Source organism: Phascolarctos cinereus, unplaced genomic scaffold (genome assembly GCF_003287225.1).
Source record: "Phascolarctos cinereus isolate Bilbo 61053 unplaced genomic scaffold, phaCin_HiC Scaffold_2;HRSCAF=192, whole genome shotgun sequence".
NCBI classification, from domain to species: Eukaryota; Metazoa; Chordata; class Mammalia; order Diprotodontia; family Phascolarctidae; genus Phascolarctos; species Phascolarctos cinereus.
This window is the reverse complement of record NW_027555625.1, coordinates 131,595,789-131,619,270: the sequence shown is the minus strand read 5'-3', so window position 1 is coordinate 131,619,270 and position 23,482 is coordinate 131,595,789. Positions and strand designations below refer to the sequence as shown.

At 40.4% G+C, this 23,482-nt stretch overlaps 1 protein-coding gene across 1 annotated transcript; it reads right to left on the bottom strand.

Moving 5' to 3' along the window:
* Positions 1 to 1,854: 1,854 nt before the first annotated feature.
* HTRA4 (HtrA serine peptidase 4) lies at positions 1,855 to 16,658 on the bottom strand. Its single transcript, XM_020985226.2, is given in 10 exon segments — positions 1,855 to 2,151; positions 4,386 to 4,481; positions 5,487 to 5,544; positions 5,885 to 5,999; positions 7,782 to 7,814; positions 9,165 to 9,230; positions 9,232 to 9,360; positions 10,521 to 10,725; positions 13,212 to 13,311; positions 16,008 to 16,658. Coding segments are annotated over 10 exon segments (1,452 nt in total). The 5' UTR covers positions 16,492 to 16,658; the 3' UTR covers positions 1,855 to 1,985.
* Positions 16,659 to 23,482: the final 6,824 nt, after the last annotated feature.

Genomic DNA, 23,482 nt, shown 5'->3' with positions numbered 1-23,482 from the left:
AATATTGGGGAGAAAATGGAAATCAAATACAGAGTTGTCAAATTTTAAAGCCAGAAGAGACCTTGGAAGTCATGGAGGTAGTTTGAAACAGAAAAAGTGGCGAATTGGGTATAAGGAGAAGGAAGCCAACTTGAACGTGCTCTGGAGAGCCAATTGTTAAATTTTTCAGTGTGAGCATTTACATCTCAGATGGACAAAAGCTACCGGTCAGTGCTTGATTTATTGTTTTGTTGATTGTCTTGGAGTTAAGAAAGGGTTAATGCAGACTAAACTTAAGTGTGTGTGTCCCACCCACCTATCCCAAGAACTGGTTGTTCAACATTTACCAAGCATGCCCCTGGAGGAAATGCATGTTCTGCCCCTGGAGGAAATGCATGTTCTGCCCCTGGCTATGTGATTTGGGGCAAATCACCTCTAGGCTTCAGTTTCCTCATCTGAAAAATGAGGGATTTAAACTCAATCTCAAAGATCCTTTCCTACTCTACAATTCTATGGTCTTCTGGTTTAGTGTTTTCGTGTGGGGGTTTTTCCCCCCTCTCCCGTCCCAGGTGTGTATCATATCAGTGTAAACAATAGTACTTAAAAAATCTTCCTATAGGCCAAAGCCACCAGTTGGGGTATTTGATCCAGTTTTCCCATTCGCAAAAGACTGGAGACAATCCTTTCTTCTTAATAACGCTGTTGTGTTTTGAATTACGAATGATTTTAAAGGTAAAAATTATTTTTACCTTTCCTGATTTAATAATTATAATTGCTAGCATTCATATAGCATTTTCAGGTTTACAAAATATTCTGTGTAGATTATATCATTTTAACTTGACAACCCTTAAGGGATTTGAAAACAGAGGACATGGGCTTGAATCTGGCTCTGTTGCTTCTTCTCTACGTGACCTCAGGCAAGTCATTTCCTTCTGTGAATCTCAGTTTCTTCAGCTGCAAAATGAATGCTATGGACTAGTGCATGGTCCTTTCCAAATCTAAATCTTCTGATCTTATGAAGTAAGCAACAAAGTGTGATGATTATGTTAGAGCCGCCTCCCCCCCCCCCACCCCACCACCACCAGAGAGATAGAGCTTGCCTGGTACATCTTTAGGTTGCCACCACTATGCCACCTTTTTATCTTTTTCAGGGAGAAAAGGAGTATACCTAACAATGGGTCCCCCCTTTTCCAACTCCATTTAGAGCTATCTATACACAGCCACCCCACTTAAGAGATTTCCAGGCTTTGAAAAAATGAAAAGTGGTTTGTCACCAAAAGATCGGGCCTCTGGCTTAGATCTCCTTTAGGAGTAAAATATAAAACTGTTCTTTGTCAAGTTGGGTTTAATTATTTTATAAATTCTCTTAATAAAGTCCAAATTGTGCTCCACTAACAGAATGTGCACTTTGGTGTCCTTTACTATTGGTTTGTGTGACCATGAGAATTCCCTAAAATTGGTTGCCTCAGGAGATAATAGTTTCCCTATCACCGGAGGTCTTCGAGCAGACTGGATGACCATTTGTTGGGGATGATGTACAGGACATCCTGGGTCACTTCCTAGATGCCTTCCAAGGGCACTTCCAACCAAGATTTTGCAGTTTAATTTCTCTAAGCCCATTTCCTTATTTATAAAATGGACATAACAATACTTTGATTCCAAGTTGCGGAAAAGGTACTGCCCTGCATCGGTAGAAAGTGTGTCCTTCACCTTCAAGTTCCTTATACTCATGAAATGACAGGTCTAGTGCTTATCCCTGTCACTTATAACTTCACAGGGGGATTATGAGAGAAGCACTTTGTAAACCTTAAAGCACTGCATGGATGTGAATTATTATTAGAAAAGAATAAATGTTTACCTAATTAGAGATCTAGATGGAATGATCAAAAGGATTTATTCTCTAAAGAAGAAGACCCCCAAATCTTTGGACTTCATGTCTTCAATATGGACCACCTAGTAGAAATTCAGTTTTGTTAGATAAGTTTGTCTCTAAATGGGAGCTCTGTTTAATTAATTATTTCAGGGATGATCGTCAGGACCACGTCCTCATTTCTCCGACGAACCACTAAGGAAATGGAGTCACTCTCTTTCATAGCTTCAATGACATCTGTGATGGAAGTGACAGGTTGTCCGTTTATGCTGGTAATCACATCATGGTTTTGAATCCCAGAGCTGGGGAAAAAGATGAAAGTAGAGAACTAGAGAAAAGGCTTTTGTCTTTACTAGACAAGACTACACATCCCTAAATCTAGAACATAACCTTATTTCTCATGTGGAATTTCTACTAGAAAGCTTGGGGATAGTTCTGCTTTATTCATCTTGGATTGTATTGGGAAAAATTAATCTCCAGTTCTAGACACCCACTAGCTTTCCAACATCCTGCTTCTACAGGTAAGGAAACAAATGGCCAACTTCCTCTGGATTTTCTCTCTTATCCCTGAGTTTCCCCATCAAGCTAACATTAGAACATAAAAATCTTATTGGCCCCAAGAAAAAGTGAAAACTGTTGTGTCAGGATAGCAATGTGGTTTTTCCCCATATATATCATCTGTTTGACCCTAACAGAAAGTTCTCTGGTTCTTTTCAAAACATTCCTATAATTAGGGAACATAATAAGCTGAACTATAGTCTGTGCTTTGAATAAATCTAAAAATGTAGGGTTCTGTCTCTAGCCTACCTTCTGAAGTGAAATTTTGATCAGCAAAGTTATATATTATAATCCTAGTTCACTGGTTTCATTTGGGAGACTAGATCATCAACACATAGAATCTGTTGTTCTTGATGTGTGAAAGAGGTTCAAATGTAAAAGACCTCAATAGAAATGTAATAGAGTTGTAGCTATGCTAATGTTTATATCTGAGACGTGACTGCCTCAGAAGGTACATGCCAGTAGATAATTTCCTAGTGGGAAATAGAGACTCATGATAAGAAATTAGGAGCCCCAACAATAGTTATGACACTTATGAGGAATGAAGTTAGGAAGTAACATGGGAAATTTTAAAGAAAAAATAAGTTTAGGAAGGATGGAGAAATTTTAGAGGAGGTGAGAGGTTTAAGAATAAAAAGGCTGAAATCTGAACTTTTAGAATTGGGTTAGCTTAGGAGTGCTGACCATGGAGTTCCGTGTTCAGCAGTGTGTTAGACTAGGGATAGTTATTTATTCAAAATCTAAGGGAGAAGGCTATCCTAGGATGAAGTTTTGAGCTGAGACCAAGGCAAAGACCTAGGAACCAGACAGAAGTAATCTTGCTTTCCTGTAACTGAGAGAAACAGTTGACCTTAGATTGGAAATTATAAGTAAAGGAGAGCTGAAAACAACTATAAAAATCCATATCAAATCCAATTTACTTGTGTCAAGCTGAACTGAATAATAAAATGGTGTACTTGTAAATTCTGTATTTTATATATAGCTTGTACCCAAAAATTCTCTCTTTTTAATAGTAGCATGTGCATTTTGTAGCAGTTGATGAAAAGTGTTGTTGAAGAACAGACACAATTAGGGCAGTTAGTTGGCACAGTGGATAGAGCACCAGCCCTGGATTCAGGAGGACCTGAGTTCAAATCCGACCTCAGACACATAACACTTACTAGCTGTGTGACCCTGGGCAAGTCACTTAACCCCATTGCCTAGCCAAAAAAAAAAAAGAACAGACACAATAAGGAAAGAGGGGCACAGGAGGGAAAGTCCATACAATCCTGTATTTACAGGAGAAAACAAGCATCTCATGAGTGGTGGTAGCAGAAAGTTTCCAAAGCGAAAGCAAAATAATCTGAAGAACGTCCTCTTTGGAGGCCATCCATGGGCTTATTTCCTTATATCAGCCAAAAGAGACTTACAACTGCAGCCTCTTAATATTGTCACCAAGATTTTACAGAAATATCTTGCTTTTTAAAGTATAGGGTTATAGATTTAGAGGTGAAAGAGACCTAAGAGGTCATTAAGTCTAACCTCCTCATTTTGTAGATGAGGCAACTAAAGAAAAAGTTAAGTGGCTTGTCCAAAGTCACACAGCTAGTAAATGTCTAGGGCAAGATTGGAACCCAAAGGTCTTCCTGACTCCCAAGTCCAGTACCCTATCCACTATACTGTGCTACCTTAATATTAAAGAACTTTAGTAAAAGCCTACACAAAATTGTGCCTGGAAAATTAAAAGTCCTGAAAATGGGGTTGCTGCCTCCCTCCTCAGTTAAGATGCTAAGAAAAAAGGAGATCTGGTAATTTATCAAAACATTCTCATACTTGTAATTCTCCTAACTTATTTCACAAAAACCTGTGTTAGAAAAAGTATATAATACAAAATAATACCAATAACACAAAAATGCTAGTCGTTGAGACCCTGCCTGAGTACCACTAATTATTGCCATATGACTTTCCAAAAGATGGAAAACCTCATTTTATCTTTTACCTTGCAGCAGGCGTTCCTTGAATCACTTCATATACGAAGACCCCAGAATTCACGTCAGGGAAATCTGGATCCTGATTCTTCATTTCTTGGAGAAGGCTAAGAAACAAGGGCAGGTTTCCATGATGTTAAAATTAAAAGTGATGAATGAAATATTGTGGAACCAGTGTGTGTTTCATTACAAATCATTTGGTCTCTAGGATGTAGGGAAGTACTTTACTCGGGTTAATAGTCACAGGATTCCACTGTTCTTGAACTCCTCAGGGATAATCATTTCATGAAATATATATATATATATAAATCAACAAACATGTATGACTGAAGAAAGAGATGGGTAGTCATAAAACAAGGGATAATGGCTGAAGTAAGTGTGAGAGTATTAATGAAATTTTTAAAAAGCCAGAGGGGGCTGCTCCATGGGAGGGGGGCAGAGTTGTGAAAGGACAAAAGAAGGCAGAGATGGGTTATATGAGTGGAGGGCATACCCACATCCCTGAGATCTAGATCCATTGAGATAGCACTAGGTATAACCATAACCTGGCTCTATACAGAGCCCTAGAATCCACAGTACTACTACTGCTGCAGGATGCACAGCATGAGAACTGATCAAAGCAGTGAGTCCAAAAGAATGAGGATGAAGCATGCTACTCTTCTGACAGGATGAAATTGACAGACAGAGGTATACATTTTCAGCTGTGGTTAAACTGGGAATTTGTTTTGCCAGATGATATTGACATGTTGAGGACTTTGGGGTTTTGGTGTTTTTTGGTTTTTAATTTACTTAATGGTTAACAGTGTGGTGGGTGGTGGTAGGGAGGGATAGATTCATTAAAAAATGCTTGTCACTTATAAAAAGATCAACATAATTTTCATGCCCCTCTACACATCCATAGAAAGCTGTAAGAGATGGAAATTACAAATGATACCACTGTAAATTAGGGTGGTCACTATTTATTGTGATATTCATCAAGGTAAGCCAGAATGGTAAGGGTTAGGAAATTAGCTAGAGTCCAATTGCTTTTGCTCTTCCAGGTTTTCCATCATATTCATGCAGTTGACCTACAACTACAGCATGTAAATGCGTGCACAAAGTTACACACTTACCTCATAGAAAGAGGCAGCATCCGGAGGCCTAAATATTTCTTCTGTGAAAGAACTTTTCCTGAAAATAAAGAATCTAATGAGTTGATGACACCCACCAGTCTCCCTCCTCTGGAACAGAGCTCAAAATACAGATGCTTCCATATGACAATCTGTTTTTCCCAATTGTCAGCTGACAAATTTGTCATTACTCCCCAAGAAGTTGTATTTCTGTAGGAAAGGAGTCAAGAATTCCCATGCACAAAGTTTATGCTTAGGTTATAGTTTGGTCTAGACATTCTGGCCACCATTACAGGAATGGATCACCAATACCCCAGTTTTTGTTAGGGTACATATAAACTTTTATGGAGAATGCTAAGAATTGAGAATGGGAGCATGAAGAATCCTGTGATCTTCCTTACCTTTTAACTGGCGCTGATGAAATTCTGCCAAGAATTGTCGAATTCGATCTGAGGGAATAGCAAAGGAAATTCCTGCTGTCACCTTCAGAGTGTTTATGCCAATGACTTCACCATCCTAGCAAGAGAGAAGATAGACTTCAGTCAGTGAATTTTGTGCAAATAAGCAATATTGAGCCAAAGGAGCAATTACCCTATGGTCAGAAGGCACTATGGCTGGTGGAATTTTATACCCCTTAAACAGATTCAGTAGGGGAAAGATTCAGTAAGATTCCAGGTATGCTAGGATAGCTAAGGCTACATACAGTCATGGAAAAACTACCATGTATACATTCAGTCCCAGTTGCCAAGAAAATCAAGAAATTCTTGATTTTGTATTTTGTGTCATGAGCTAATTCTTTCACTCTTGAAATTCAATTAGTTTGAGAAGTGAATTAGGAGCTTCAGTTTCAGAAGGCAAGTGATGGGCCAATGCCTAGGAGATCTCTAATCTTGATTAGAAATAAAAGTGGACGGGGATCTCCTCATAGCTCCCATTTCTACGTGCTCAGGGATTTACCAACCACTTCCCTCACGAAATCTCTTTAAGAGGGATAGTGCAAATGGCCCCATTTTGCATCTAACAAAATATCTAAGACTTAAAATAAATACAATTTTTTTTTACTCTAAATCCAGTGCTCTTTCCATTATGCCATCCTGCCTTTCAATATCTGGTGAACTGCTTCTAACTGTTTAGAGCAGGAATTCTTTCAAGATCTTTTGTATGTCATGGTTCTCTTTGGCAGTCTGGTGAAGCCTGTGGACTCCTTTTCCAAATAATGTTTTAGGCAATTAAAGAAAATACCTAATTTCAGTTAGAGGTTAGTGAAAATGAGGAAGTAATTTTTCATATCAAAATTTATTGCCCACCCTCTCCCCAAAATCTATCTATAGACCCCAGGTTAAGAACCCCTTGTTTAGAGAAACAATCATGGTTGGCCATGGGTGATGCAAACAAACCAGGAGAGATTTCCCTGTGTATTTCCCTTGTCAGTTAATTGGTGTTTTTGTACTTTGTGTTGTAAAAATAACGCACAGACCCTAAACCTGCTTTAGCATTTAAGAAAGGACTTCCTCTTCCCCCCCAATCAATAAAAAAATAAGAACTGAAATTCAGAGTACATCACCAAATGCAATGGATCAGATGAATTATTTATTTCATTACTTCATTTTTATTAGAAACCAGATACTGAAACATTTCCACTAGAGATCTAATAAAAAGTTTAGAAGAAATTAATGAGGCACAGCAACTGTTCCTCTGGTTAAGACTGAAACTTTCTCTAATATATAATATGCTATATACAATGGAGAGTTTGGGGTAGAGGTAAGTTTAACCCAACATATTGAACCAGGGGGTCTTAAGGTTATTAATGCTGCAAAACCATTCAGTTACTTGAGGTCAAAGATGGCTTTTGTTTTCTTTGTATCCCCAGTATTTAGCCCAGTGGCTGGTACATAGTAAATATTTAATAAATACTTTTGGGGAAAAAATGCTTTGTTGACTGACTATCAGTCTAAGGAGTTTTTATTTTTTGTCCAGCAAAAAAAAAAAAAGCACATATTGACTATTTCTCTTTTCTGACCACCATTTTGAATGAAAGGAAGAAGGGAAGGAAAGAAGGAGAGTGAAAAAGAGAAAGAAATTTTTAAAAGTTTGAAGGGAAACTGAAGGCTGGCAAGTTTTCTTTCCAATGAAGTCAAAGGTTTTGGATTTTCTTTAACAGTTTCCTCTAGCTCAAAGAACGGAACAAACGTCTCTTCACAGGTCTCCTCAAACATTGATGTCCAACCTCACGGAATTTGGAAAGACCTTAAATATTAAGAAGAGGTTTAGGGCAACAGAGAAAAAGCAGCTACTTACCAAGTTCAGCAGAGGCCCCCCAGAATTCCCGTGCTGCAAGACAGAATTAGAGAACAGCAGTCACAAGTGCCAGACAAAGAATCCCATCTAGTCAATTACTACATATACTGTCCTCAAAAAGCAGGGCTTTAAAGCTTTTAGTTGCTTCTGGTGTTGGAGATAATATGTTATATTGCCAGAGAATTCTTTACAAGAAATACCAACCCAGTTAGATTAGCGCTCAAATTCAGTACCTTTTATAGTAATATTCAAAGGAATCTAACACAATGAACACCAGTTAGCATTGTTACACTTCAAAGATTTGTGATTGAATTAGTGTGGTACACTCTTTTTAATACCAATCACAACTCTTCTAAAACACAAGCATCTTCATGAGTTGCTGTGGCTGAAAAATTCATCTCCCTGTAGTGAAGAACCCCTTCAAACTTAGCCAGAATGTGCCCTAAAATGCCAACATATAGCCAGGTCTATACATAAGTCAATCAACAAGCATTTATTAAGTGCCTATTTTGTGTCAAGCACTGTATTGTGTACTGAGGATATGAAGATGAAAACACAACAGTCCCTGTCTTCAATGAGCTTATATTCTAACAGGCAGAGCACTATGTACACAACTAACTATATTTAAACATACACAACAATGTGTGTGCACATGTAAACAATGTGTGTAAAAGTAAATGTACACAACAAACTAAAGATATAAATTTATATATAATTTCATGTAGTTACATGAAGATGTTTCAAAATATATATGTATATATTGGGTAGCTGTTTGATTTCATTAGTGCTGGAAGCCCTCAGTGAGGAATTTTCTCTACCAAAAATAAATATATATATATATATATATATGTATATATAATATATATACATATATATGTTATATATTATATATAATATATATATACATATATATATGTTATATATTATATATAAAAAAGAATCTTCTCTGCAATGAAGAGTTTTAGAGAGATGCTTGGGCCACTGAGAGATCAAATGACTTATCCATAGTCACTTAGCCAATATGTGCTAGAAGTGGATTCAGCTATTCCCAAGTCTGAGGACAGCTCTCTATCTACTATAACGAACTTCAGGTAAACACTTGAGGTCATTCCAGCTTAGTAGGACCTGCTAGAAATTGTTATCCCCTGGCAAAACCTTGAAGAACCCAAAGTCACTGACATGACATGATGAAGCAAGACAGACTCATGGTAAAAAGAAATAAAAATATTTAGAGACTGATCCCTCAGGATGTATTTCATGACTGCTGCTGAGGATCAGGTGAATTCTGGACATCAGGAAGCCACTCACAGAGGGAGGGAAGAAAGGTCTGAATATTTCTCTCACTTTACATGATAAGAGAGTGGACCTCCTGAGTTGACTTACATTGATGATGGCATCAGTCTGGATGTAGTCCATGTCAGAATCCTTTAGACCCAATTCCTTGCCCTCCTCGTTGAGTGGTGCTGACAATTCCTGCAGTCACCGTATTCTGAAGGGAGAAGGGGCTGCCTAGAGCCACCACAAACTCCCCTGCCTGCAGGTTGGATGATCGTCCCAGGAACAAAACAGGAAGGTCAGTCTGCATTGTGGGCAGAGGTGAGGTGAGGGGGAAGTGGACACAATACAAACAAGAGAAAATTGTGATTAGCTACTGGTTATATACATATTTATCTTTGTGTGCAGTCCTGAGTCTAAAAATCTCTTCCCTACACCCACAAAGGCTATCAAATAGTTCTCCCCTAATTTCCAACATTCACTCTTTACAAAATATTACTGCCTATATCTGAGGATTTGTGGTTATTATATTGCAGTAATTACAGTGATTAGTAAACTTTAAGTAAGTTAGGTACAGAACCTAAAATTAGCAATGAAGCACTGTTTCTCCCCCAAAATCAATGTTGGGCCATAAACAGAAAGGGAGATCACCTGGAGTAACCTCAAGACTTCCTTAGGAGAGTGAGGTAGCCCAGTATTCCCCAGTGTGAATGAGGCAAACTCTGTTAGACCAGCGAGGCTCCAGACCATTCAGGGGACCTCAAGCATGCATCTCTGGAGAGAAGATGGATCCTTGAGTCTGACTTCTGATGAGGAATTAGCAGAGAAACTATGGATTACTCCTGGTGTGGGCCTTTACCTCAAACCATTGATTCGGTTTAGGAATATATTTCTATTCCCCAAGAAAGCCTCAAGAAACAGCTTAGGGGAGAAGAATGGACTGTCCATTGAATCTTTTTTTGGAAGAAGATAGCTACAGGCTTGCTTGACACATGCTCTTCTCAGTGATGTCTGAATCACCCATATTTTATAACTTACATAATAACCCAAAAAGTCAAGTCAATAAGCATTTATTAAGTACCTACTATGTGCCCAGCACAGTGCAAAGCACCAGGGATACAAGGAAAGGCAAAAGACAACCCTTGCTCTCAAACAGCTCAAAGTCTAATGGGGAGACCACATGCAAACAATTAGGTACAAACAAGATTATATACATATATATATATACAGGATTAAGAGGAGATAAAAGTAAAAATATAAATAAGATTTAAAAACTCCCAAGAAGCAGTGAAACCAAGGAAGGATGAGATCATTAGACTGGAAAGAAGAGAGGAGAATAGAGAGGCAACAAGGAAGCTCAACAGAAAGCATGTTGTGAAGGTAGAAACTTTGAAAATATATTAGAAAACAAAATTTTTAATCCCAGAAAATGATAGGTTTAGCTTTGCACCTGTGCAGCCTTACCTCCGGCTCAATCTTGATGAGAGCAAGGTCAGTTTTTTGGTCAACATCTTTGACTGTCGCTTCATATTTGGCCCCACTCTGGAGTTCCACGTTGATCCGCTGCCGGTTGGTGAGGACATGAGCATTGGTAACAATGAGCCCATCCTCAGACACTATGAATCCCGAGCCGCTGGATGCATGAGTATACTCATTGCTTAAAGGGGACCTGAATCAGCAAGATAATCGTATCAGAAGCAGAGCAAGCAAACTTGGCTTTGCCCCCAGTATATCAACATATGTCATAGGTCGAGGGATGAGGCAGGTAGCATGCGCTTTCCCCATGGAGTGATCTCTCCCCATGTATCAACCCTTGAAGAAGACCTCCTCTGGCTTGCCATGTGATGCCACCACCCTCCCTCTAGGTCATCCCATTGCTGAGATGCGGCTCTGCAGCCACATTCAGACTTTATTCTTCACTGATACCCACTCCTGCCACCTCCCCTCATTCGTGGATCTTGTCCAGGGTGAAAACATTATTAGCTGCGGCCCTGGCAAGCAGATAGCAGTAAGACTAACCAGTTAAATACCAGACTGGAAGTTCAAGGATTTTGTGTTGTAATCCTTACAATTTACCTAAATCTTGTGCTTAACTTTGTGTCAGTAACATAAAGATTATAAAATGACATCTTTGCAACTATTTATGTGCTATAGGAATCTGCACTTTGAATACATAGCCATACCAGGGATGTGCTGGCAAAGGTTTAAAAACCAGTTCTCTTGGGGGGAGGGGGGAAGGGGAAGGGGAAGGCACTGCTTTCATGCTTTTGAGGTTAATCTGCCTTATTAACATTTTCTCCACCACTTCCTTAAGTCTAGACAATAAACAAAACCCTGATTTATAGCATTTGCCAATTTCCAAGGTCCAAATGCTCACACTGACAATTTAACAACCAGCTCTCAAAAGCCAATTCAAGCTGGCTCCAGCACACCCCTGGTTCAGTAATCATGTACAAGATATGAATACACCTTTTAGTTATTTGGCTAGGATAAAGGACTGAAGAGTTCTCCCAATGTTGCCCCAGATAAAAACCAACAAGATGGACCACATAGGCCCTATAAGCATCTTCAGCTTATAATGATGCTGGTGGTTTTTCAGCTTTTCACCTGCCTCCCTAGTCCTCATTCCCACCTTGAATTCTGATCCACATGAGCAATAGTGTGCTCCATTAGAAAGAATGATGAGAGTCAGAATGACTAGTGTTAAGTCCCCAAGTCTGTCACATAGAGAAGTGACAGCAAAGAAATCACTTATGTCTCCAAGCTTCTGTTTCCTAAAAACAGAAGTAACTACATCTACACTGTTTACCTCACAGAATTTTTGTGAGGAAATCATTAATGAATCCTTACATGGACTATTCTTAACATCATAGAAGGGCTCGGGAAAAGCCTCCTGTACCTGTCTTTTCACTCTTCCCAGGCACAGCCCATAGAGCACCTAAAATTATATTCTAATTACATTACTATATCCTGATTGCTTTGTGAATATAAGCAACATTGTGACCTGTTTTAGCAAAGAACATGAACTTTATGTCTGAAGGGCTCTCATTAGATGTGTTTTGGTTGGACACACAGGGCAGAACTTGGAGTGATCAGTGGAGGCATATTTGGACTCAACATGAAGAAAAACTCCCTAGCAATTAGATCTACCGCAAAATGCAATGGACTTCCTTGGCGGTGGTGTGGGTAGTGAGTTTCCTGGAGGTTCAATGATCACAGTCGGGGATGTTACAGAGAGGATCATGGTTTGCAGAAGGGTTGGGCAGAATTACACCTCTTCCCAACTCTGTATCTCAATATTGCTGTGAGGGATAAAAACTGGACTTAGTAAACAAAACTACTTATTGAAGAAAATCACTCCACCAGTGCAGGTCAGTACCTTCTCTGCCACAGATAGCCTTAGAGAGGCATCTAGTGCACTAAAGTTAAGTGACTTGTCCAGGGTCATATAGCCAGGTTGTGTGAGGGACAGAACTTAGACTGAAGTCTTCCTGGCTTTGAGGCTGGCTCTCACCACCATACATGTTACCTCCCTATCTTTTACATGTACAATTAACATTTTACATTTTTATAATAATCATTTATTAAGCACCTACTATGTGCCAGGGATTTTGACAAGCACTTGGGGATACAAAGAAAAGATAAAATACAGTCCCTTCTCTCACAGTCTAATGGAGGAGACATCATGGAACAACTATGTACAAACAAGCTATACATGGGATAATTTGGAAATAATTAAGAGAGAAGGCACAAGGATTAAGAGGGATTGAGAAAGGCTTCCTGTAGATGGTAGGCTTTTAGCTGGCGCTTTTACAGGCATTTCCATGCATGCAATTCAGGTTCTCCTCTGTGTAAAAGAAAACTTCCCCAGAGAGTTTTCTCATTCTGTTGATTGGGGAGCTCATCAAATTAACCATCCATGACTACCCACAGCAAAGGATTTGCCTCCTGGCCAACTTCAAATGTTAGTACTCCCTAATGACAGCTGAAATCAATTCTACTCCTCCACACAAAAGCTTGCTTTGTTCTGCACAACTAACGATCTCCACCACTTCTCTATGCACCTGATATTTACACTCTAGAGATTTTACCTTAATTTATGTCTCTGGGATACTTAGGACACAGCTACCCTCCCCTCTTACCCTGTCCCATTACCTGCGGAACAGCTCCAAATGTACCACAGATGGCGCCACCTTCTCCACCACCTCAACAATGAAGTTGTATTTGTCCCTGAGGCTGCCTGGGCTTCTGGTCCCTGGGAATGAATATGATCATCTTGATGGTGCCTATGCTGGTGCCCACCATATCATAGCAACATCCAACTACCCCCCCTCCCCCCAACACATGTCTCTCACAATAGAAAATGCATCTCCTGTTACTTTCCAGTGAGGTCTTCTATGCTTTGAACCAATAAGTAGGAACTCATTTACCACCTACATTATAGAGGGAAAGTGTGACACAGTAGAAAAAACCCAAAACACTGGATTTGGCACTAGTGGTTGTTATTGGTCAGTCATTTTCAGTCATGTCCGATTCTTCGCGACCCCATTTGGGGGTTTCTTGGCAAAGATACTGGACCTGAGTTCAAATCCTGGCTCTGCTACTTAACTGCCTCTGTCACCCTGAACAAATTTATTCCCCTAAGCCTCAGTTTCCTCCCTTGTAAAATGAACGCTAAATATATGACCACATTCAGCGAATATTTATTAAGTGCCTGCTATATGCTGTTAGGCATAGGAAATACAAAGACAAAACCAAAACAATTCCCACTCTCAAGGGAGAAATAACCTGCATGTAGATAAATATATAAAATATGTTCAGAATAATTGTATAAATAATAAGTAATTGCAGTGGGGGAGGGGGTGGGCTGAGGATATGAGGGGTGGAGAGTGCTAACAACCAGGGAAATTAGGAAAGGCCTCCATAGGAGGTGCCCTACAAATATAACTAGAAGGATGCTAGGGATGCTACAAAGTGGAAGTGAGGAAAGACAACATTCCAGGCATGGGGATGGGTGGAGGGAAGAAAGCCTATGCAAAGGTATAGACTGAAAAGCATATTTGAGGAGATAGTAAACCAACTTGTATATAACACAGATAAATGTGATATGGAAGATGGGGGTAAGGATAAAACATCATCAATCTGGAAAACCTGGAGCCAGATTTTAAAACGCTTTAAATTCCAGACACAGGACTTTGCATGTTCTTCTAGAAGCAATAGGAAGCTATTGGAGCTTCTTGAGCAAGAGAGGGATACAGTTAGACCTGAACTTTAGGAATATCAATTTGGCAGCTTGTGGCATAAGATGGAGTAGAGATGGGAGAAACTGGAAGCAGAGAGGCAGATTAGGGGCCTATTGAATTGGTCCAAGCAAGAAATTGTTAGAGCCCAAACTACAGTGGCCACTATATAAGTGGAGATAAGGGAATAGGTGGAAGAGATGTTAAGATAGAAATCAACAAGCTTTGGTGACTGATTATTTATACCGATTTAGTTTCATATTTTTCCCATGGTAGAATGTAAGTTCCTTGAAGGCATTTCCAGCATCTAGCACAGTGTCTAGCACATAATAGGTACTTAGTTAATGCTTGTTGATTGATTATATGGGGTGAGGGAGAATAAGCAGCAGCAAATGAATCTGAGGTCCCAGACCTAGATGACTGGAAATATAGTGGGTACTCTGAACAGAAAAAAAAAAGAAGAAGCTAGGAGAAGAGGGGAGGTGATTTCTGTTTTGAACAAGTTGAATTTGAAATGCCTTTAAGACATGCAGGTAGAAATGCCCAACAGGTATTAGAGATGAAGAGAAAGCCGAAAGCTGAATATGTAAACTCTGGAATGACAAGACAAAAATTATCCTTGCTTTTGCTAGCTGTTTTCCTTGATGGCTGGGCAAAATCCAAGCCACACCGCCCCCCCAGCTCTGAATCTTATTATCTCATTTGATTCTCCCCCTCCTCCCCAACAATCTTATGAAGTAGACAGGGCAAGTGTTAATTTATTTTACAAACAAAGAAGCTGGGGTTCAAGGGTAGTCATTTGCTGAAATTTCAAGTCCGGAAAGTATCAGAACCAGAATTAAAACCTTGTTCTCCTTGCCTCCAATTTCCTGTGACTAAGTGGAGGAAAAGAATGAGGAGGAAAAGTAGAAAAGGAGGAAGAGGAGGAGAAGGAGGAGAAGGAAAAGAAGAAAAGGAGAAAACAAAGAAAAAAGAGGAAAGAAAGAAATAAAGGAAGGAAGGAAGGAAGGAAGAAAGAAAGAAAGGAAGGAAGGAAGGAAGGAAGAAAGAAAGAAAGAAAGAAAGAAAGAAAGAAAGAAAGAAAGAAAGAAAGAAAGAAAGAAAGAAAGAAAGAAAGAAAGAAAGAAGAAAGAAAGAAGAAAGAAAGAAGGGGCCTAGGAGAGAAGATTCAAATTATTTCAGAGAAAAAGAACATGAGAGAAAGAAGTCTATGAGAATAAAAAGGCATATCACTAGGAGAATCAGCTAGGATCAAAGCAAAGGAGGAAAAAAGAGGTAAGATACAATGGGAAGAATAAGGCCAGATAGACCTAGAGAGCTAGATGGTGCAGTGGATAGAGGGTTGGTCTTGGAGTCAAGGAAGACTGTGACCACTAGCGTGTCACTTAGCCTCTCTCAGTCTGTTTCCTCATCTATAAAAATGGGTATAATAATAGCACCTACTTCACAGGTTGTTGTGAGGATCAAATGAGATGACATGTCAAAAGCTCTATCCAAACGCTAAGTCATTAGATCTAATTGTTAGATTCAAATGAGAAAGTGGATGTGAAATATCACTGCAAGGCGGAAAGGTGCTGTACAAATGCTAATTTAAGATCCTGATTGATTACTTATATAATTTGAGCGGAGACTAGGGGATGGGGACTCACAGTTGCTGGACAGGGGTCGGGAGAGGACGGGACAGCAAGCTCACACCTCTAGTCGAGCTCACCTGAGTTGCCACAATTTCCCTTCTCCACTGGCACGGCTGGAAGACCGCCTCGCAGGCGGGCAGCTCGGTTCTCTGCTCGGAGCGCGCAAAGACTCTGGTAGGAGCGGCCATCGTTGCCACAGACGGGGACCTCCGAAGCCTGGCAGACGCAGATACCGAGTTGTCCCGGGCTCTTGGAAGTCCGACTCTTGGAGGTCCAGGGCAGGCGGCACCGCAACCCTAGGGCGCAGGGCCGGTTCCAAGGGCCCCCGCACGTTTCTCCTTCCCCAGCAGCGCATACCAGGCAGCAGTTACAACGGTCAGGCTGTGGCAACGCCCCCAAGGAGCAGACTGGCAAGGGGGGGCAGCGGGTCGGGTCGCAGGTGGGTGGGCAGGGCGTCGATACCCAGAGAGGTCCAGCCTGGATCCAGGGCATAGCTACCGTGGACAGCAACAGCAGCAACGGGAGTAGATGAGCCTCCCGAGCACGCAGCGCCACAGCCATCTCCCTCTCTCTCTCTCTCTCCTTACTTTCTCCTTAATTTTTTCTGCTATTTCAGTTTGCCCTGGCTCCCAATCCAGTAGAGTCGTTAGGAAAAGCAACATCCCCTCCAGGCCATGGTGCCTCCTCTGCCCAACTGTGCCAGCCCATAGCTTTTAAACAGTTGAGTCCCAAGAGGGCGGGACCTGGTTGAACCCTTCTAGCTAACCCTTCCCTCCTGCCTCCTCTCCCAAACACGTATTTGCTCCCTCTCTTCCTCTTACCCCAACCCAAGAGAGAGGAGAGAGCTCTCAGCATACCTAAATATCTAGCCATAAAATCCATAAAACTTAAATGATCTAGAGCTGAAAAGGATCTTAGAGATTCTATGGGCCGACTCTCTCACTTTACAGATAATCCGGAATCATGGGTATATGATGGAAGTGAAGCTGGAACACAGAGCATGTGAGGGAAAGTACTGCGAAATAAGGTTGGAAAAGTAGGTTGGATCCATTTTGGGAAAGGCCTTAAATGCCAGGCTCTGAACATCAGATGACAGAGATAAAATGACTTGTTCGAAGTTAATTGATCAACTAATATTTTTAATTGCTGTATGCCAGGCTCTATGCTAAGCATGGAGGATGCAAAGAAAGGGAAAACAACAACACACACAGTCCCTGCCCTTCAGGAACTCATTCTAATGAAGAAGACAAAATGCAAACAATTATGTGTATGCAGATGGCAGGACAGCTAGGTGTTAAGGTGGATAGAGTGGATAATGAGCCTGAAAGTCAGAAAGACTCACGTTCCTAGTTCAAATTGTGCTTCAGACACTTACTAGTTGTGCAACTCTAAGCCAGTCACTTAACCCTGTTTCCCTCAGTTTCCTTATCTGTAAAATGAGCTGAAGAAAGAAATGGCAAAATTATCTTTGCCAAGAAAACCCCAAGCAGGGTCACAAAGAGTTTGACACAACTAAAACAACTGAACAACAACAAAGTTATATACTGATAATACAAATTATATAATGCTGGAGAATAATCTCAGAGGAAAAGCACTAGCAGTGAGGGAGGAGGGAATGGTGCAGGAAAAGTCTCTTGGAAAAGATTAAGATTTAAATTGACTCTAGAAGGAAGCCAGGCAAGCCAAGAGGCAGAGATGAGGAGGAAGAGCACTCCCTGTACGGGAGACAGCCAGTGAAAATCTGTAAAAATGAAAGAGATAGCAAGAAGGCTATTGTGGCTGTATCACAGAATACATGAAGGGAAGTAAGGTATAAGAGGGCTAGTGAGGTAGGAAGGGACCAGATTGTGAAGAGCTTTAAATGCCAAACAACACTGTATATTGAATCTTAGAGATAATAGAAAAACACTGGAGTTTATTGATGGGAGGGGAGGAGGGAGAGAGCTAGTCAGACAAGCACCTTCAAAAAATCACTTGGGCAGCTGAGTGGAGAATGGATTGGAGCAGGGAGAGACTTCAGGGAGACCAACCAGAAGATGACTGCAATAGACTGGGCATGGAGTAATGAGCATCTAATGGCTGTGAGTGGAGAAAAAGAAGAAGGAGAAGAGAGATGTAAAGACAGAAATGACAAGACTTAATAACAGCTTGTATAAGGAGAGTGAGGAGTCAAGAACAGTGCCAAGGTTGTAAGCCAGAGTGTCTGGGAGAATTGTGGTGCCTCAAAGGTAATAGGAAAGCTTGAAAGAGAACAGGGTTTAGGGAAAAAGATAATGAGTTCTCTTTTTGGACGTGTTGAGTTTAAGATATTCAAAAGGCGACTGGTGATTTGAGACTAGAGTCTGGGAGAGAGACTAGATCTGGGAACAGACCTGAGAATCATTTGCATGAAGACGATAATCACCAAATGAGGCAGTATCAAGTTACATAGGTAGCAGCTTAGCCTCTGCCTTTAAATTCAGACCACTATGGATATAAATTAATGAGACAGATTAATTAATAAAATCCACATGAAGTCACACATATGGTAAGGAACTAATTGGAGAATCATAGGCTCTATGAACTCTAGAACTCATCCAAAGGCATCATTTTAAAGGGTTCTAACTACTTAGACAAGTCATTTCACTTTCCTTTTTCTGCTTTCAGTTTTTTTTCTGTAAAAGAAAAACGGTGTTGGACTAGATGAGAAAAGTCGTTCTAGCTTAAAATTTGAGACTGAGGAGACTGAGGCCCAGAGAGGGGAGTGACTTTCTCAAGGTCGTACAACTTACTAGAATCCAAGCCTCTTCACTCCAAATCCAATGGTCCACACCTACTCTTCACAATTTGTTAATATTCCTCCAGCAGACAGACAAGTTGCTTTCACATCCACCTGGTTCTTACATCCTAAATCAGATTACTAGAAACTACAGTAAACTAAGATCTGAGTTAAATAACTTTACAATTCCTTTTTCAGTGTGTAATTCTGGAAGCTTAGTACTGTGGGTACAAACCCTACCTCTGACATTTAGCTAGCACTGGCTAAGTCATATCATTTCTGTGTGCCTCAGTCAACTCCCTAGAATTTATTTTCTAATTGTCTGTTAATGGAAGGGGTTCCCTACACTGATGATATCATCTTTCTTGTACTCTGTTTTACATTTTTAAAATGCACTTTTTAATTAGGTAGTGAGTTTCATGTCATTGCAGTTCTTCAAGCAGAGGCTAGAGGAGAACTGGGAGGGTGGTTGTAGAAGGGGATTCCAGCTACAATTGAGAGTTAGTAATTGAGGGTCTCCATCAGCCCTAAGATTCTGAGATTTCTATCATTCTAGGAAAAAAAAACATCAGTCATGGGGACCCTCCCCTTGCAGCTCCATTTTTTTTTTTGCTTATCCTTTATTGAGTTGAATTACAGCACTTTGGTAGCTGTGAGCCCCTAAAAGGAGGCAAGTAGATATCTTAGTTTACCTTGAAAGATTCCTATTAGTGTAAGGAGAGTCACTGCCTGTCAAATAGAAGATTCAAGAAGACTACCACAGCTCAGACATCAATATACCACATCATTTTATTATAAAATGAGCAACAAAGCAGTTATAGAAAAGTATTTCTGCAATGATGCCTAGTACAAATCATGAAGCAAAAAGCACCAGTTTTCATGCAGTTCTGGTACTGTGTTTACAGTAAGTACAGTTCACAACTGAAACCTTTCCTAAAAAAAGAGAAATATACACACCAATCAGACCATAGCCTCCTCCTCCACAAGCAGTTTCAACAGAATCAACAGAAGGAAGGAGGACTGGAGGAACAGTTTGTGCCAAATGTCCACTTCATTTAATTTTAAAACTAGGGACAAATTACTGGGATGTCTGCGTAGACAGTGAAATAGACATAAAAGGAAATAGAAAAGGAAGGGAGAAAAAACAAACAGCAAAAGTAAAAAAGTGACTGCTCTAATTGAGAGACAGTTCGGTGACATAGTGGGTAGAATGCTGGACTTGGAGTCTGAGAGACATGAGTTTGAATTCTGCCTCAGACAATCCTCTTGGTGGGTGACTTTGAGCAAGTCACTTTGCCTCAGTGTTCTCATCTGTGAATTAGTTGGATTGGGTGGCTTCTAAGGTCCCTTTCAGTTCTAACTCAATGATCATCTTCTCGTGTGTCACCGTCTGACGTTGGAGAAGCCCTGTTCCTTCCCTTACATGTACTCCTACAGCTCAATCAAGTACTAAGCCTCCAGAATAGGCTTATTATGTATTGATCCTCTCAACCAACATCAAATAAATTTATTTCAACTTTACAGGGCAGTGGAAGGAAAGATGGTGGCATCGGCACCAGGAGACCAGTTTCAAGTCCCACTTACTTGTGGTATGATCTTAGGCAAGGGCAGCTAAATGGCATAGTGGATAGAGTGCCTGACATGGAGTCAGGAAGACCTGGGTTCAAATCTAGCCTCAGACACTTACTAGCTGTGTGACCCTGGGCAAGTCATTCAATCCTGTTTGCCTCAGTTTCCTCATCTGTAAAATGAGCTGGAGAAGGAAATGGCAAACCACTCCAGTATCTTTGCTAAGAAAACCCCAGATGGAATCACAAAGAGTTGGTGTAACTGAACAATAACACCACCAATTTCTTCACCACAAAGGAAAATGAAAAATGGTTCCATAATTTCATGGTGAGACAGAAAGGAAAACAATATTAGGCAAGTTGTTCAAATTATGTTCATCTGAAAAATAGAAATGATATAATGGTTCATTTTAATATAATGCTTCAAGATTTACAAAGCTCTTTGATGTACTTTTAAAATCTGATCCTCACAATTTTATGAGGTGAACGCTATTATTGAGTGCTATTATTCCATTTTATAGTTAAGGAAACTGAGGCTAAATCACTTGTGCATGGTCACTTACCTAGTAGTTCCTGAGAGGGGGTTTGAAGCCAGATTTTCTTGTATCTAAGTCCAGGACTCTATCCACTATGCTATCTATCTTAGATATTATGAAGAACTAAGGTAATATGTGAGAAAACATTTTATTCATTGTAAAGCATCATGCAAATATGAGATCACTAGAAATATAGGAATTTGAGCTGGAATGGACCTTATAAGGTCATCTAGTTCACCCCCTCTATTTTACAGATGGGTAAATTTAGTCTATGGAAGGTTAAGTGAGGCTCAAGGTCACATGGGTAGGGTAAACAGAGGAGCTGAGTGCAAACCTAAGTTACCTCTCATAGACTGGAGAGGAAGAAGGAAGAGAATCTCTGATCCCAGTGTACTAGAAATGTAAGAGGAGCACAAAGTTATCTTCATTCCTGGGAGTTTAGCATACCAGGCACACCCAGATATTCGTCAACAATACATCCAAGTAAAGGCACTTTTAAGAAAATCAACTCCCTGGTTTGGCTGAATTGCTTCCCCTCCTTTTTATTGTTATAAGGGATCTCATATGGGGGTGGGGAAGTGGAGGAACTAGGAGGGAACAGTCAGAAATTAAAGAAATGCAAAAATAAAAGATACTTATGACGTTAAAAAAAAAAAACCTCCTCCCAAACTTCTGGATGTCATTCAAAATGTCTAAAACCAAGGTATTATTATCATCCTCACTCAAAAAAACCCCCCAAAAGCCAAAAAAAAAAAGTGTTTAGGTAGAGTGTGTCCTGTTATGTATGGAGCCTGAGTAAACTAGGCCTTCTCCTTCTCCTACCCCAAGCTCTAGTTTTCAGAGAGAGAGACAACAGAAAAAATATTTTGAAAGCAAATCTCCACAAAGTAGTTAAGGAACTGTTTCAAAAGCCTTCTGACCAGACAACTGGGAATCACTTGGGGGAAAAAGTTCCTTTCTGGAAATGTAATGTCGACAACAAATCTGTGGATAAAGTAGGGCTGCTGAGTTGCACATCGGATAGAGCAGTGGGCCTGAAGTCAGATCTGAGTTCAAATGTGACCGCAGATACTTCCTAGCTGGAAAGTCCCTGAATCTGTTTGCTTCCATTTCCTCATCTGTAAAATGGATAATAATGACACCTGCCTCCCAGGGTTGTTGTGAAGATCAAATGATATAATTGTAAAACTCTTAGCATAGTGCCTAACACATGATAAGTGCTATATAAGTTGATAGAAAGGGCCTTTGATTGGCATTCAAACCTGGATGCAAGCCCTAGCTCTGCCACTAACCAGCTGTTGAATGTTGGGTAAGTCAGGTCTCCAATTTGGGTCTCAGTTTCCTTTTCCATAAAGGGAGGGGTGGAGCTGTGCTAGATGCAAGATCAGTTCACTTCTAGTTCTAACACAGGAATTCTTCATTCTGCAAGTGGTAGGAACTGCCACTTTAGCTAAAGAATATTTCATGGTTTCATCTGGTGAATCTCAAGCCATGCATTTTTTCCCTGCCTTTTTCATTCTTTACTTTAGTCAGTCAGCCAATAAACATTTATTAAGTCCTTACTGTATGCCAGGCACTGTATTAAGTGCTGAGAATACAAAGCAAGGCCAAAGACATTCCCTGCTCTCCAAGAGTCTAATGGGAGAGGACATTATGAAAACAACTTTGTGCAAACTACATATAGATAAATTGGAGATAATCAAAGAGAGAAGGCACTAGCAGTAAAGACTTCTCATTGCGATTTTAGCTGAGACTTGAAGGAAGCTGACGAGTTCAGAAGGTGGTAATGAGGAAAGAGAGTATCCCAGGCATGCAGAACAGCCAGGGAAAACATCCAGAGCCAGGAGACCAAGTGTCTGGTTCAATCATCAGCAAGGAGGCCAGTGTCCCTGGGAGTGATTGCAAAAGTTTTTTTTCTGGGAGTGTCATTTTTACAGGAAGAGAATATAATGTTTCCAGGGTGAAGTTTCAGTGCCTAAGTTCTCTGACCATGTCCTTGGGTATACAATTCATTTAACTTCTTGCAAAAAAACCAAACCAAACAAAAAAACCCTCTCTACTTCTGGCTGAAACCTCATTAAGTCTCTGACTTGAAATTCCAAAAAAGTTACTCTGATTGGTGTTTTCTCTGAACTCTATTAAGATGATGAGTAGTTAGTATCCTAGCAATAGAAAAGGATAACAGATGGGTAGCCCAAGTATTGCATGATATCCAGAAGGCCTGCAAATTGCTGGGGTAGATCCCCCTTGGAAGATTTATGACTTAGCACCTCTATGCTGGAATGGAAGGAAATAAGAGGCTGTAATGTATAAAAGTGGAGGAAGTACCCACACCCTGAAGACAGAGATCCACTAAGCATGGAAGTATCAAATATTAAGATGTATATTCTTGGGAATAATAAATGTCACCTTTAGAAAATGGACTTTTTGTAGGGTGAAACTGATCATTGCACCATCCTGGCCAGTTACCGCTAACACCAGCTGCTCAGTCACCAACACAGTAGGCAAGCTAGCCTCCTGAAACAGTAAGACACTTTGAGAGAGGAGATGGTATGTGCCACACAAGTCAAATCATAGCCAGCACCTCTCCTTTGACCCTTCTGGAGGTAGCCCAGACCCCTGGGGAAAGCAGCATCCACAATCCAGGGAAGCCCCCCTTGTGTAAATGGGACCTGTCAACTTCCTCTACA